General features: G+C 36.5%; 2 protein-coding genes across 5 annotated transcripts in view; one reads left to right on the top strand and one right to left on the bottom strand.

Moving 5' to 3' along the window:
- Positions 1-1016: 1016 nt before the first annotated feature.
- On the top strand, positions 1017-4173 carry LOC306883733 (CD40 ligand-like). Of its 2 annotated transcripts, none has more exons than XM_079439163.1 (5): positions 1017-1293; positions 2537-2668; positions 2805-2826; positions 3069-3140; positions 3260-4173. In XM_079439163.1, exons 1-5 carry the CDS (start codon positions 1117-1119, stop codon positions 3646-3648), a joined length of 792 nt encoding a protein of 263 aa, XP_079295289.1. In that variant the 5' UTR covers positions 1017-1116; the 3' UTR covers positions 3649-4173. The 2 variants fall into 2 exon arrangements, with proteins under 2 accessions (XP_079295289.1, XP_079295290.1); XM_079439164.1 differs by having other exon boundaries at positions 1091-1293; positions 2540-2668.
- A 493-nt stretch (positions 4174-4666) lies between these two features.
- The window catches only part of LOC306883732 (rho guanine nucleotide exchange factor 6-like), a 29641-nt gene continuing 17443 nt past the window's right edge, over positions 4667-16864 (bottom strand). The window contains exons 12-22 of one of the 3 annotated variants that reach the window (XM_079439160.1): positions 16076-16222; positions 15172-15258; positions 14995-15076; positions 13969-14084; positions 13711-13875; positions 13239-13259; positions 10242-10335; positions 9946-10032; positions 9727-9826; positions 8141-8195; positions 4667-8048 (exon numbers count right to left, since the gene is read on the bottom strand). In XM_079439160.1, coding sequence (XP_079295286.1) covers positions 7926-8048; positions 8141-8195; positions 9727-9826; positions 9946-10032; positions 10242-10335; positions 13239-13259; positions 13711-13875; positions 13969-14084; positions 14995-15076; positions 15172-15258; positions 16076-16222 — 1077 coding nt within the window. In that variant the 3' untranslated portion in view covers positions 4667-7925. Of the gene's footprint in view, positions 8049-8140; positions 8196-9722; positions 9827-9945; positions 10033-10241; positions 10336-13238; positions 13260-13710; positions 13876-13968; positions 14085-14994; positions 15077-15171; positions 15259-16075; positions 16223-16864 lie in introns of all 3 variants that reach the window. The other 2 variants (XM_079439162.1, XM_079439161.1) reach the window with 2 other exon arrangements.

The following is a 16864-nucleotide window of genomic DNA, read 5'->3' as shown; positions in this document are numbered from 1 at the left end:
ATATATATATATATATATATATATATATATATATATGCTTACTCATTTACGAATACAGCAATTCTTTAAACAGATGTCAAGAAAGATCAAGTGGCGTTAAGAGAATATGTACCAATTGGTGGTTAAAATGAGGTCAGAAGTTGGAAGCTGAAAATAGGCCAAAAGCCAAAATGAAGAACATGTCTTTCATAGATTTTCGAGGATCTTTTATAGATGTGGTAAGCTAGTAACTTATCAACCTTGATTATCAAAAAAAATGGTTATGGCTCATTAAAAAAACAGGTTTCATAATGTGTTTCTCCTGTGTTTATACCCACAACTGAAGTATCTCCATTTTCTCTTGTTTACCACACATGTGCTTCACTGTGGTCAGATTTTTTTGAGAAATATAAACATGTGACCTTATTTCCTGTGGTTTACAGAAGCTCTGCTATAATTGCAACTCATAATGTCACTAATAATTAATGCACAAAAATAAAGAGGCCCTGAAAGTATTTAGACACTTAAGTCGCTCTTAAAAATTCATGCATATCATTGCATTTGACTAAATAAAAACAAAAAAAGTATTTGGACATTTTGTGGTTGTCAAATATCAGTGGATCATGTTCATATGTGATGAACTATGATTCCTCTAATAGAACACCTGTGTGAACATCTTCTTACACTCACAAAAAATCACTTTGGGATCAGTAGATTAGTAATTGCACAAATAAAAATTGTAAGATGCCATTTGGTTTGCTATTTTTATCTAATGCAATGTTATTCATGCAAGTTTTGATATTAGTTAAAAAAAAAAATTCTACACAAAACCTGTTCAGAAAACAGAACATTCAAATTGCAGATTTTGATTCTAAAAAAGACAATGACCTTTGTGCAAAAATGTGTGACCTAAGTGAATCAGGCCTTTCTAGTACCTGGTATGAGGATGCATGCTTATTTACGCCAAATTGCGCACAAACACATACGCCGTAAGTCTCAGCCCATCTTCAAAAAGGTTACATCTTTCAGGAAGTTGTATTCAAATGAGCTTGCTTGCGTTGAGAGCAGCTCTTCAGAACTGCATGGGTGCCACTGGAGTACACGTCTCTTCTCTAATCGACTCTTGCTCTGTTCATCATGATAAACACCTTTCACACTAGCTACAATCCTCCGCCGGTGCCTCCACGGGCAGGATACAGCAAACCCCGGCTAGTGGGCAACACACCTTTAGTCAAGTTTTTGTCAGTGATGCTGCTGCTGTTAATGATACTGACCTTCGGAGGCTTCCTCTACCTGTTCCAGAAACTCAACATGGTATGGACGGCTCTTCTCTTAGTGGCGCTTGGTGCTCAAGTTTGTATCTACTGCAGGTTTCATGGGAGTACAATTGAAATGAAATTCTGTGTAATATAAGGTTAAGTTGGCACAATTTTAAATCTTTTTTTAATAGAAGTCATTTATTATTTTAATATAAACTAACAGACTTTTCGATGGCAGATTATTTTATGGCTACGTAGATTATAGTCATTTTGCTTATGATGATGATTTTTTTCAATATGCATTATTGACATTATTAACATTTTTGTAGCTAGGCAATCATTGATAATGGTTTTGTTGTAGAAGCGATGTAAAAGGTGCCTTCATGAGGTTAACAACTTTAACATCAAATATACACTAAAATTGAGAACAACATTTTATGCAATGATTATTCTGTCTCAGAATATACAGAAACTTTTAAACTTAAAAAACTGAGAGGCCAAACCTCATGGGTGTATTTCCTGGGTTGTGTGGTTTATGAGCAAGGCATGCAGCATGCAGCGCATCAAAGAAACAAAGACAACAAAAACCAGCCTTTCTGTCTCAAGAGGAAATTAAAACCAAACTACCCAACAAATTATGCAATCTCACTCCTTGATTTATATGACAAAGGACTGACTCAATAACAATTTTAGGCATGATTATCCCTACATAGCAAGCATTATTGATAATTAAAGCATCAAATTAGAGTCAAATTGAATAAAAACTCCAAACGAGAAGAACTTAGTTTTAAACATCAGCAAAAAATGTTTAAATCTATATATACAGCCCTTCTCTTGGCAAACATGGATATACAGTTTCAAAATAGATTATGTATAGTTTATGTATTTCATTATGTAATATGCATTTCCATGAATCAAACAGACAGACATATATATATTATATTTGAAAATGCCACCCTGTAATTAATTCCTGTAGTTACATCTATAATTATTAAGTACATAGTGTTTAAAGACAACTAATATAAAGTGGGACCCGTATTTTATATATATATATATATATATATATATATACACACACACAAATAATTGATAATATCTAGGTAATTGTACTTGTAGCACTGTGTGAAGTGAGCATTGTGTACATTTATAAAAACATTTTCATTGTATAATACATGAAAAGTCATATAATTAACATTGTGGGTTCTCTGTGATCACATTTTTTTTTTCTCTAGATATTTACTATAAAGTCTAAATTCTAAGGGACACATATTAATAAATGTCTTTTCCTTCACCTTCAGCAGCTCCAGGACAGTTATCATGACGAAGTCAGCCTACAGAGACTACAGGAATGTGCGGATAGCAGTATGGGAGAAGACTCAATGACAGAATGTGGCAAACTGATGGAAAAATATAAAGCTGTCATAGCTAAGGTATATGTTTATGTCATACGTTTAAAGTCACGCTTAAAAATATTTTGATGCTCCTATGTGTGAATAGTACAAAATAAACACTATATGAAAACATTGTGTACAACAATCATTAATATTATTTTACTTCCTCCCAAAGGTTTCACAAGCAAATGAAAAATGTAAGTATTGCCAATCTGGTAACCTTATTAACTAAATTATCTAAAACATATTGCACAATGTATTGTTAAATACTGACTGTGCTAGGATGTTAGTGCCTGCATAAAAATACCTTTTTTTTTCTTTGCTTCAAATGTTTTGCAAGCAACGTGGTATCTTATTACTATTGATATATTTTTGTAACCTTACTGTAACCCTTTATTTTTTATTGTATCCTTACTACTGTTGTGTATTTCTCCTGCAGTGTCTAAGTTAACTGGAGGGCCACACTTTCTTGGACCAGCTGCACACATGATCGCTCTGACTGAGCATAAAGGTGAATGTAATAGAATGTATTAGAATCATTCATTTAGTATTCAATTAAATCATGTAATTAAACTTAAGCCCAGCCATTGCGTGGTGATAATGGGTTTCTCCTTGTTTTAAAACCACCAGATAAGACTTCTGCCTTCTTGAAGACGAACAGTCTTCTTTGGGATGAAGAGCACTCACTGGTGCAGGACGTACGGCTCAGCAACGAACGGGACAAGTTGACCATTCAGTATCCCGGAATCTATTTCATCTATTCCCAGGTCACCTTCTCCAGAAATTCTCCTTCATCTTCATTAAAGCAATCCATAAAGATCACAGTACCCAAGAAACATCAAGGCAAGGAGCTACTCAAGTCTTTTTGCAGTTTGAAACCAAACCCACAAAATTTGTGTACAGCTTCTGTGGCGGGGGTGTTCCATCTAGAGAAAGACCAACAGATCTATGTTACAGTAACAAACACATCCTTGGTGAACCGGGAGTCCTGCAATTTTGGATTATTCAAATTACGGTAAAGAACACTCTGGAACTGAAGCGGTCAAGGGGGGAAATGGATGATACGAGACGCTCAGGGATTGACTGGATCAAGGCACTTAATTAAACGGATAATTATACAGTCATGTTATACATCTCAAGGGAAAGACACTGCACCATCTCAAACAACCTTCTGAATATCGGAACATGCTTTCGATTAAATTGCTCATAGAAAATGCAACTCGATAAGAACAACATGAATGTTTTCAAACCATTAGTATTTGGTGGTGTTTGTATCAAATAATTTATTATCACCTGCAGTTTTCTTTTTTATGGTTTGCTCTTCATTTTATATAAACAATAATCATAAACTATTGACTTAATAATAAAGTTATTTATTTTGGAATAAGCTTGACAATTATAATTGATGGTCGATTCTTATTTATAGTACTTCCTAAGAACAGAAGAGTGTATATATACATATTTAAATGTTAATATTAGTATAGAATATACATTATGTGGGTTATATTTTAGTATAAGTAACTTTGAATAAAAGAGCCAACACATTTTTTCCCCTCATTATTATACTATTCCTTAAGTCCTCCAGTTTTTTTTATATTATTACCAATGTTTCCAAGTGGTCACGATGTAAGTGTTTCCTAACATAGTAGACTGAGGTTGTGAGAAGCTCTAAACTTAAAGTTTGGAAACTACTGTGTAGGACGAGTCGAAGAGAAAGGCGCTTAAGCATATCAGTTCTGTTTTTAACTTCAATTTGATAATACAACCCTATTTTACAGCATTCCATCCTCCTCCATGGAAACAGTGAGTTTTAGGTGACAAACACGTGCTTGTTTGAGCCACGCGGATGCCTCTGCTTACAGGAAGTTGTCAGCCTACTACACTCACTCTAGCCTGTACATTAACTCCATTCATGCAACTAAAAAATTAACACACCATACTGAAAATACATCATTTTAACTACCTCTGTATTTCACAACAAGGTGGAATTTCCTCGTATGTGTAAGTAGGATCCGAATAAAGTCAAACGTATAGCTTATAAACATGAGGTTATTTTATTAAAAGAAATCCTTATTGAAATGAGAACAAAAACTAGGAAAAAACAAACAAATTATATATATATATAGCATTGATATTGCATAGATCAGCTCGGCAAAAATAAAACTTGTGTTCTGCAGACATGGGCACTTTTAAGAAACTGAAGTGGACATTCTTCAACCCTCGTTTATGATCTCCAGAAAGTGCAATTCATTTTTTTCCCCGGACACATTCATGACATGACAAAGTAAATTTCCTTTCAGTGAGATCAGTAGCCACCTAGAGCAAATAGCATGTAGACATACTAGCATAACCTACTGATCAATTCAGTCTCTTCAACATTACACAAACAGACCATCAGAAATATCACATTTACCACTGCGGATGTAAAAATCTTTAGACCGTCAAAGTTTTAAAACTTCAGGAGTTTCCATAATAACAACAATACAATCAGGGTTAACACTTTAAAATAATATTTAAGGCTGTGTAACACATGGCATGCAAGGTTAACTGCTGGAAAAACAAACAAGCACACAAACATGAAACAGATTTACACACAGTACCACAGTAACAGCATTATATTTGTGCACCTCAGAGCACATCTTATTGCTTAATTTGGAAGAATATATTATACAGCAGTGGTCGGCAACAAGCCAAAAGTGGTCCACCAGCAGTAATATCTGGCCCGTGCCCGCACCCAGATTATTTTGATAGCGGCTGGTTTTAAGCAATTATGCCTTTTAATGCTGACAACCATGTAATTAGCTTGTCATGTGGTAGGAAAAAAAGTTTGCACACTAGTGTTCCAATAAGCCACGTTGAAACAATCTTTTATTTTTTAATATAGGCCTATGAACAGAACTGTGATACTGAAATACTTTAGCTGCGGAGCGAAGGCAGAGCGGTGTTTCTGATTTCAGTGAGAGCAGAGTGAAGCGGGAGTGGGAAATGGTGAACCCGGAGTGGAGTTATTAAATGCCCGGAGCGCGGAGGGGAAAATTGTTGACGCTCCACTCCACTCACACCACCGGTCACCGCCACACAAATGTGGCATTTTGTTAATGACGGTCAGGATTTCACACAGAGTAACAGCTCACAGTTACAAAAGACACAGGCAATTCTAGTTGCATTTTTCATCAATTAATTTCTTAAATGAATCCATGTTCAATTTTTTTTGGGCCCAATGCCAAACTTAATTGCCGACCCCTGTTATATAGTATACTCCTTCCAAGAGAAAAACTGGGTCTTGCACAGCAACCAGTTGCATATTGCATTGAATTGCCACAGCAACGTTCCTGATGTGACCGCTGGTGGGTTTAAAAACATAAAAAAAAACTCCCCACCCAAGTTTTGCTCATCTTTACAGCTCTTTGCATGCATTTCTTCACTGCTTAAGATCTCCGATCCACAGCGAATGAAAAGATTAGTCACGGTTATGATCGGTAATGATTAGTTGAACGGTTTATCACTCCAGACACAGTGTCATTTGTGTAATCATTTGATGTAACTAGTTAATGTTAAAATAGCAAGAGTTCAAGAAAAACATATGTACCACGCACAGCTATAGCAGAAAACAAACGAGTAAGAAAATGCACCTTCACTGAAATAGACTTTAGTCAGATTAGATACCATATTAAATTCAACAGGTCTGTGAGGGATAGACGTACTGTCTTTATCATGGCATCCACTGCATAAAGCTCCTAGATCACATCATTTTATAAAACTCATAACTTTCAAAACTTAAGTTAAGTTTCTTCAGAAAGATGTTTTGTCAGCTGAACAATCTGTATGTTATTAAACTGCAGTACAATCGACTAAACGCACTGTACTTCTGTCCATCAAAGCCTCCATTTCATTCCTGTCAAACATTAAATATGGCGCAAGCCTTAAAGGTCTATTGCTGACGGGGAGCAGTTTGCTTAAAAAAAATACAAATAAAATTGGGTTCTAACCACATTTGTATGTCACTCTAATATGAGCCTCCAAGATATGGTATTTGAGGAACAATCATCAGTGCCTAAAGTACCGTGTTTCTACGTACGCTTGGTTGTCGAGTCCTAAAAGGGCTCCTAGTACCAAATATCCACAAACATACTGGATTTTTGGTTTAAGATACATGTGACAGTTTCAAGCCTCTGAAAAAGGAGGATGAAGTTTCCTACTGTATTTTTGTTGTTAAAAAAGGTTCCTTTCACCATAATATATACATATTTATACTGTATATATGATATACATACATTATATGATGTATCGTATTAGTATAGTATTATAAACCTAACTATTTCTGACAACTATATCCCTGATAGCTTTAAACTAGTGATGATTATCAGAAGCATGATTATGTAGTATTATAATGGCTGTTTTAGAAATACTGTGTACCCATGCTGATGTGAGTGACTGTCCGGGTAACACACATTTGGAATAAAATGAATCTAAACCTACAGTCCAATGACGCATTACAGGCATTTAATTCAAAGCCTTCAAACTAAAAGGAAAAACCAAACTCATTTCAAGATGGCAAGTAGGGCATCTCATGTCAATCAGGTGCAAACCACAAATCTCAATTTTGTTCATTTGTGACCTAAAAGCAACCGTTTTCACATTATAAAAGCAGAAATAGGTCTAAAGAGAGCAATACTTGTGGATACAGGGGAATCCTGCAATGTTCAACCACAAGTATCTTCTCTTACGCCATAAACAGAATATTTTCACTTGTGCAATAGCGGCTTGAGTCGGAATGCTGTTCATGGGCTGAATGTCATCGGATTTCTTTTGTTCATGACCAGTAACAGTCATAAAGTGAGGCAGATATTTGTTCAGTTCAAAAACACGAGTTTCCACCATCTTTTCTATGATGATTCTTGTTGGAGTGGAGTGAACAGGAACAGGACTCCGACAGTTATCTGAAGTTTTCCAAATCACAAAATACTTAAGCAGTTCACTTGGTCTTCTAGAACAGTTGCTGGTTTGTTCTCAGAATGTCACATCACAGGAGCGTGAAGCTAACCGCACAGTGATATTTTTCAGTATGGCAAGGTAAACACAGTCACTAATCAGTTGATCTTCTTATTGCATCTTGTCCTTAAAAAACATTTGATGAGAAATGGCTGAAAATCCCCAGCATGGTGACTTTCCAAAAGCAACGTTCAGTGTGTAATGTGATGGAAAAAACATAAAAACATATTTGTGAGGACACACAGACACGGAAACACATACATGCGGCTGGCAAAGGGAAACAGGCGAGTGTCCAGAGTATTCTTTAGTGACCTCCATCATCCCAGGAACAGTCATTCTTTTGCTTGGCCAACTTTCTGACTATACGCTCTAGCTCCTTACGGGACTTCTGTTCCTCTTCCAGACATTGCTTCATCCATTTATTCTCCTACATTCACAAACAAACGGCATCAGAAGATTATAGCATAATGCCTGTGATGGTTCAGACCAACACAAGGTTACAATAACGTACAATCTTACCTTTTTTAATTCATGGACTTCATCTTTTAGAGCATAAACAGCATCAACAAGACTTCTGCAAAGCAATAAAAATAAAAACATTCTTTCAAATATTCAAAAGGAAAACAGTACATTTCAAGCTGCAACTGTTAAGTAGAATTACAGTAAGAATCAAAAGTCAAGACCTGGGTCAAGATTGAAAAATCTAGGGTTAAACGTTTTAGGATTTAAAAAGAAACATTAAGAATGAAGAAATATTTATGATTCTGCACTATTTCTAGGTCACTAATCAAAAACCAAATAAAAATGCTCGCCCACGGAGATATATCATCTATCCTGCTCATGTTGCTCAAATTTATCATTATTATCCACAGTAAGGTGTTACTAAACTTGCTATATATAACGGTGCATATTAAAATATCTGTCAGTTGCTTAGGCTTCATGGGGGTTCAAACCTCAGTGAGGTTTGCCTGTGGATAGCTCAGAATCTGAACCCTTCAGAGCGAAGCCTGCCGCCAAATATACATTTTGGGACCTCTACAATATTCTGACTCGAACAGAGTGGTCCTGACTGAAATGTAAAGTGAAGTGAAGTGAAAGTGACATTCAGCCAAGTATGGTGACCCGTACTCGGAATTTGTGCTCTGCATTTAACCCATCCAACGTGCACACACACAGCAGTGAACACACACACACCGTGAACACACACCCGGAGCAGTGGGCAGCCATTAATGTTGCGGCGCCCGGGGAGCAGTTGGGGGTTCGGTGCCTTGCTCAAGGGCACCTCAGTCATGGTATCGAGGGTGGAGAGAGAGCTGGACATTCACTCCCCCCACCTACAATCCCTGCCGGCCGGAGACTCGAACCCGCAACCTTTGGATTACGAGTCTGACTCTCATGGGGAAGTCGTGGCCTAATGGTTAGAGAGTCGGACTTGTAACCCAAAGGTTAGTAGAGAACACTGCTGCCGAACACTGACTTGTAACGGACTTGTAACCCAAACTATTAGTAGAGAACAGTGCTGCCGAACACTGTTGAGAGACAGACTTGGGTAATTCACACATTCTTAAATCGATCTCTCACTCTCTCTCTCATAACTGCATTTTAGTCTGACACATCACAACCTCGGACCATTATTTTCTAATAATTCAATGGCCTGTCTTCAATTATTCATTCATGAAACCTTTGTAATCCTGATAGTATTCCCAGTTTTTTACTAAATGTAACTGTAATCTGATTACCTTGTTTTTTTATGCAACTATAACGAATTACAGATACCAGTATTTTGCATTCTGATTACGGAACGCCAATACATGTATTCCGTTACTCCGCAACTCTGTTTCTAAGTAACTAATCCAAAAAAAATTAATAAAATTGCAATAAACATTTACGATTCTGCACTAATTCTAGGTCACTACTATAAAATAAAGAAGAAATATTTATGATTCTGCGCTATTTCTAGGTCACTAATGCAAAAAACAAAACAAAAAATGGAAGATATTTACAATTTTGCATCATTTCTGTGTTACTAATAAAACAAACTACAATATAAGAATTTTTCTCTGACTCGATGCTAAGTGATTCTGATATCAGACAACTGAACATACTTTTCCTCAATGATCGTCTGGCCATTGCTCTTGATCTCCTCAACAATAATCTTCTCTTCTTCTGGAAGCAGGACCTGGGGGATGCACTCCTTACGAACAGCTGTGCAAACAAATCAAATCTTCTAATGAAATCACACTGTTAAACTGTATTAACAATACATTTCCGTTATTAAAAATTCAGTAGCTTAGTTATACAGTACATATGACTGGCAGGTCTACCTGTGGTGGACTGGTGGAGACTGGCTCCGGTGCAGTAGGCCTCAATCACTTTGAGTATCTGTGCATCCTCCTCCAGAGCTGCTGTGCCTGCATGTGACAGAAATAACATTTTGTGACGATCCATCAATTTATTATGTATCTGTATTTCTTTTTGATTTTACGTTAAATACATGTTGGCAAAGCTAATGTTTGCTTGTTTTCAAACCCCCTCAATTCTACCACAAAGGGGACAATTTTTTGCAAGATCTTAGTTCTGGGAACTAAATGTATTTTATTTATCATTTTAATATACCTACTTTTTCTGAGCAGGAACTCATCATCTGATGGTTTTCTCTCTGTTTTTCTCTTTGGGAGGAACTTTGGTCTGGGTCTGGGGCTTTTACTAGAGTCCTGAGGAAACAGCCTGGTGTTAATAAAGTAACAGCATCTGCTGAGCTCTGAATAAAACCACAAAAGGGGACATAAATTTGCGCTCAAATCCCAAGCGAGGATGCTAAGATATTAGGCCAATAACCGGTACCTTACATAAGTTATGACGCCATTCAGGATAATTTAACAGCAAATTATCAGGGACTCATGAATGAAAACAATTTGCAGATGAGAGACCTTTGTCTCTTTGTGAACTAAATATTTCAGTATGAGTCATTTGTTGACTGTTACAGCAGTGACACAGGGCTGCCGCCACCTTTTTTCTTGAATGCTGACACCGCGGAGTGAGTCATCTAAATTGGACTCCTCCAGAACGAAAGCTTTATTTAAATCAAGTTATTTTGACCAACTTCATTGAATTGTTTAAACGACAGACTAACCATGGCAGACGTAAATGCGGGCAGCTTTATTAAATAGGAGTTAAACACTTTAGTTAGGAATGTCTTGATGGATATTTAAGGGTTTAAAACATTCGGTCACTGACCAGCAGTCAGTTCAGTCACAGTTTTAGTGAGAATCTGTGAAGCAGAATTAGTATAAAAAGAGTAAATGTTATTGAAAGTTGATTGACCGAGACTGTATTGCTTTATTATGAAATACACACATTTATACTTGCCATGCTTCACTCTAAATGGTGTTTTTATGTTTTACTCATGACATCAAACCGAAAGTAAATGGTGGAAAACACTGACGTTAAGCATGCACATGTTCACAGAAATGTTTACCACTAATGAAATGCTCATTCATGAAATTATTGTCCTACTGTATAATATCATTTGAATCAACACGAAAAGAGAATGTGGCAAATATTAGCGCGTTGATTTACAGCGCAACATTGTGGCCCTGAGATATGAAAAACAATGAACGACGTCTTGGTCTCTCGAAAAATTCTCCAGGTTTGTTAAGACAAACATTTAGCCCGGAAAATGACGTGAAAACTAGCGGAAAGACCTTAGTTTTTAAACAAACACTTGCCATTATGCTATGCGGTAGTTGTTGCTCAGAATACCAGGACATAAAGCAGAGAATCATGCAGCATGATTGGAAAATAATATTCCTTATGGTGACATAAGCAGTGCCCTTATACCTCACCCTAACTAGGCACTGAGTCATTTTGCCATTTCTATGAACAGCTTCTGGGCAGATACTGATTCTTTTGATCATCTAAATTTAACTTACCGGTAGACAACATTTAACAGGTTCATTGCCCAGGTATAAGATTATTCTCTGAACTCTGCAAATATAAGATGTGCTATCTGGATCTTAAGATGTGATATCAGCTGTGAAAAAGTGTTTCAAGAATGGCCATATTTGCTGGAATCATTATACGCTTGGGTACATTTTTGATTGACATGATAAAAGTGATGTTTTCTAACACGTCAGTAACTGTGGCAACAGCTAACGTATGCCTTAATCCCTTCAGAATCTCTCGAGACAGTCTGCAAGACAATTCACTATCCCAGTTATTTATTTTATATCCCTGGAACACTGCCACAGGTTATTAGGCTATTGCCGAATATAGAACCAATTATTGCTGTCGTGTTTTTCCAATATGACGAAATCTCTACCTAATGCTTGATATCTTCAATTGATTTATATTTAATCACAAATCTAGTTAGAAAACTAAAATGGGAAATATATCTTCCTCATAATATAGTTTATACAAGGGCCACATTCTCAACATCTCAAAACACCTTATGTGTTTTCTATGATACATTATCATACATTATGGTAAAAAAGTAACTTAGTACATTGTCATTATTGAACAGATGGCTACATTTATCATTTTCTATAAAGCACTATTATTAGTAGCACTTATGGGTGCAAATTTAATACAATTATTTTTAAAAAAAAGCATCTAATCATACTTGTCTTACATAATGAAAACTCTTTCTACCATCAGAGCAACTGAAGCATCAAGTACCACCAAATGGAAAGCAGGTTTTTGCGAGTCTGCTACAACACTTGTCGAGAGAAAGCAGCATGAAATGAGTAAGAGCCGTTTGCAGAAGGACCGTTCTTGCATTTTGAAACAGCTGGACAGAATGTAGGAATGAAACAATCCAGAGCTTTTGAGGCACATTTCTTTTTTACAGCTTTTAAAATTAATCTTGAAATGTGGTTCAAATGGCATGGAAGCAGAATAAGGAACTACCAAAGATGCATATATATCTAGAGAATGTTTATTTAGAACAATAATTACAAAAAAATAGCATGTAATGGAAATAAAACAAGCAATATTGACTTCTAAAGCCAATTTTGCCTATTCGGTGCTTTGTTAGCAACACTAACGTAACATATTTGGGGATTTCTCAACAAATATTTATACAAGTGATTCATTTGATTAATTACTTACATTTAATGCAATTTATTAGTTTTGACTGAATTTGATCAAATTGAAGCTCAACATTTCTATGTACTGTATGCATGTGTACACTTGTTTTTTGGTTGGATAAGTATCACACCATCTTTGCAAGTATCACAGCAGTTTTTTTCATGCAGGAAAAGGGTTGGTTGGGTTTGTGGGTATATTGATTAAAGACGATGAGCTTTGAAGGTTGAGAAGCAGGACATGATTCAGTACACATTGTTTACTGCCTGCCAACATTTTGCTATTGTATTTGAACTCCCTTCCTATTAATAAATGAATACAACAGCAAAGATCACAAATAAATGCATATTAAGCAAAGATCACTGCAGTGGGAGTAGAAGATAAAACTGCAAACAACACCGGAAATAGGCGGCTCTTCACAGAATTAAAGAGAAAAAGACAGATAAGCATGGATCCAGCGTGCAACACCAGTGCTAGCCAAGCACACAGACACGTACTCACACAAAACACACAGACACACATCTACTCTTACCTTCAGGATATAAGACATCCTCTAAAGAAGCAGAAAATGGAGAGAGAATGAAGATGTGTATAAGAATAAAAGAACAGCCTGACAGGAATATGATGGAAAGATCAGTGAGAGGTGAACATTAATTGTTGCAGAGAAACCTGAAAATTTCACATGCATTTCATGATCGTCACTAACACCCTTGGCAAAATCTTGTAGAGAGGCCATGCACATTAATAAGATGTTCGAGTGGGCTTTGGGTAGAGTTAGTTAATCTGCTGCTTACAGACCACAAAACATTCCACTTAAATCTGAGATAACAACATCTCCACCGCAACTTGTGGTGAAGACGATGAAGGAGGCTTCTGGCTGAAAAACTTTACAGTTAAGAGTAGCTCTGGGTGCATCGGTTTCCTGTTAGGACCACCAAGAATACACAGAAGGTAAATTACGCTCCCACTCAAGACCTCTTATGACTGTTTTCCAGAAAACCTACCTCTTTATAACCTAGTGCAGCGGAGGGCTTGAGGGGAGGCGCTGGTCTCAGACAGCTTAAGGACCATGGCTTGGTGATCTTGGGGGGTTCGAGAGGGCCTCGGTTAGCCACAGCAGTACCGAAACTGTGCAAGTGGTGGGACGACGTGCCACCCATGGCTGTAGGCTTTGTAGGCAAAATACACAAGAAAATTATGATTCACCTGTAGACGGTCATCAGAAATAAGGTGCAAAAAAAAAAAGAAAGAGAAAGGGTTACCTTCAATATTGTTCCGACTGGACTTCCTTCCTTGGTGTAAGCATGAAGATGTTCTAACCACTCCAGCTGCTCTTGTGCACTACTGCAGAACACCATGGTGCGATCTATTGTTCCTCCTAAAAACACAATCAAAGCATGGTCAGCAAAATGGAAGATACAACAACAATACTGCAACGGTTCATGCATGTGCTTCCTAACATCAGATACGTTTTATTTTGAAATTTGTAAAATAAACAAAACCACAAAAAAACTACAGAATTAAATGGATAGTTTTTTTTTCCTGTGATGACAAAGCTGAATTTTCAGCATCAGTACTCCTGTCTTCAGTGTCACATGATCCTTCAGAAATCATAATATGCTGATTTGCTGCTCAAGAAACATTTCATTATTATTATCAATGTATCAACAGTTGTACTGCTTAATACCTCTGTGGAAACCGGGTTACGTTTTTCAGGATTCTTCAGTAAATATGAAGCTGAAAATAACAGCTTTTAATTGAAATAGAAATCTTTTGTAACATTATAAATGTCATTATACTGTCACATTTTATCGATTGAATGCATCCTTGCGGAAAAAGTACTCCCCTCCCCCACAAAAACGTTTGAGCTGTAGTGGAATCTGATAATATTCCCCTCATTCAGTTAACTCAATAACTGCTGCAACCAGATGACTATTATAGTGCTTTATTATGTCCTTTCTGGATCTTATCAGATGCGGCCTTCCTGAGCTGTATGTAAAATATCTGCATGAAAAACTTCATTGCTTTGTGTTCCACAGGGTAAATGAATGACAGTGAGAAAGAAAGTTAGCACATGGTGACAATTTTTCATTTTTGAGTGAACTATTCCTTTAATAAATCACACACACATGCTCTGTACTTGTTAGGTTAAAGTACTCTGCTGTCTGCTGCCATACAAAAACAGCTCAGGTACTAGCAGCATTGAAAAAAGCAGCATTAATGAGTCAAGTGTACATCTCTCAAAAAAATGCCTCATTAAAACTGTGTTTACATGGACTGAAACAAACCTGTGATTTCAAAAGCATAATGGCCTGTCTCTGCATCCTCTGGCTGTTTGGTTACAGTGGTTCCAGTCAATGGAAGACGTCCCTATAAAATGAGTGTGTGATACAAATGAGAGCACTGAAATTGACACTTTTCATAAATAAATAAACTAGATGAACATAAGGTAAAAACGAACTCACCAGGTAAATGAAACCACTCATTCTTGGGCTGGCAGACAGCATGACTACCACATTGGGAAACAGCATGAAGTATCGCTCTTCCTTTTCCTAGAAAAAAAGCACATATGCACATTATATTAAATTCATTACTTCTGCACAAATGATATGAAATACCACTACATAAACAATCATGGCGTAATGGCATTACAGCACACCCTTACAAACACAAACATCAAATGTCTCTACTAACACACGATTTTAGATTGGTGCACAACTTTATTTTTAGCTACACTGATTACTCATGATCAACACATATCATACCTTATTTCTAGCAAACCAAGATAAATTTCAGCTAAGCAAAAGAGAGAAAGAGAAAGGGAATACATTGAACAGAAATGGCAGGAAACCACTCCGAATTAATTTAACAACATAATACTTTCATCAAGCTACTATTTTTCCTTCAGCTAACCCCTTCTGATATTATTAGTGGCTCTATCAGCCCCTCGCACAGCACTGTTTCCATTAACCAGACCATCAGATTCAAAGGGGGCTGAGGTTCGAGATGAAAACGCATTCAGTGACCACAGATGCAAAACTTTGCAGAGGGGTTTGAGCTGTTGACACAAACATTTTCCATTGGTTAGCTAATACAAGTCACAAAAAACAAAAAAATGAGTCTGTGCTTCAGGACGTTATGTTTAAAAGGCCCCAATTAGCACTTTTACACCAATCAACCTTGTTTTGCACAACATTTCAATTAATCTTGATAAAATAATCACTTCATAGATTATTTTGACACTGTGTCAACATCTAACATGCATTTTGCACAAAAAACTGTGATATAACCACGCAGATGTGAAAACAACATGTCAGGTCGAGTTTAGTTGCCACACTGTTACTTCCTGGTTCTCACTCTCCTCCTCACCTCATTTGAGCTGCTCTGGGTGTGGACCTGTGACATGTAGACCACCTGACCCAGTGACTTCATGCTGTCGCCCTCCCAGCCCCGCACTGGTTCCGACAAGATCTGCAACTCCAGGTTCTTTCTTTTTCGCAAATCTTGACACTGTGTCTGAAATACACGAACAAATCAATTCAGTGAAACAAGAATTAGATTTATTAATGTGTTAATATGCATTTCATAGTATGAGTCAGTGTAAAGACAAACCAATGACACATTAGGATTCAAAACAATATTGTTTTACAGTCAAGTATTAAGATTCATACAGAAGATTCATACCAAGTCTAAAAAGGGTTAGCAGCTGTGAGAAAATGTTCTTAACTCTCTGAAAAATGTCCCGTTATGTGAATTAATTGCTGGACATTCAGAATGCACACACAACTTTTTTTTTTTTAAAGTTTGAGGTTGGTATCATTTTATGTTTTTGAAAGCCTTTTATTAATTTGATCAAAAATACAGCAAAAATTATGAAATCTTATTGCAATATAAAATTAAATTTTTCCTATTTTAATATGTTTTAAAATGTAATTTATTCCTGTGATGCAAAGCTGAATTTTCAGCATCATTACTCCAGTCTTCAGCATCACTTGATCTTTCAGAAATCATTCTAACATGCCGATTTTCTGCTCAAGAAACATTTCTTAGACTTTTTTTTTGGACTACGAAGTTTAATGCCAAATGCAAAAGTCAAACGATCGTAAATCATTAAAATAGGCATATTCAAAAACTGAATGTGTTTTCTAACACATAATA

The sequence above is a fragment of the Barbus barbus genome (genome assembly GCF_936440315.1).
Source record: "Barbus barbus genome assembly, chromosome: 17".
In the NCBI taxonomy this organism is placed as follows: Eukaryota; Metazoa; Chordata; class Actinopteri; order Cypriniformes; family Cyprinidae; genus Barbus; species Barbus barbus.
This window is presented reverse-complemented; position numbering and strand designations above follow the sequence as displayed.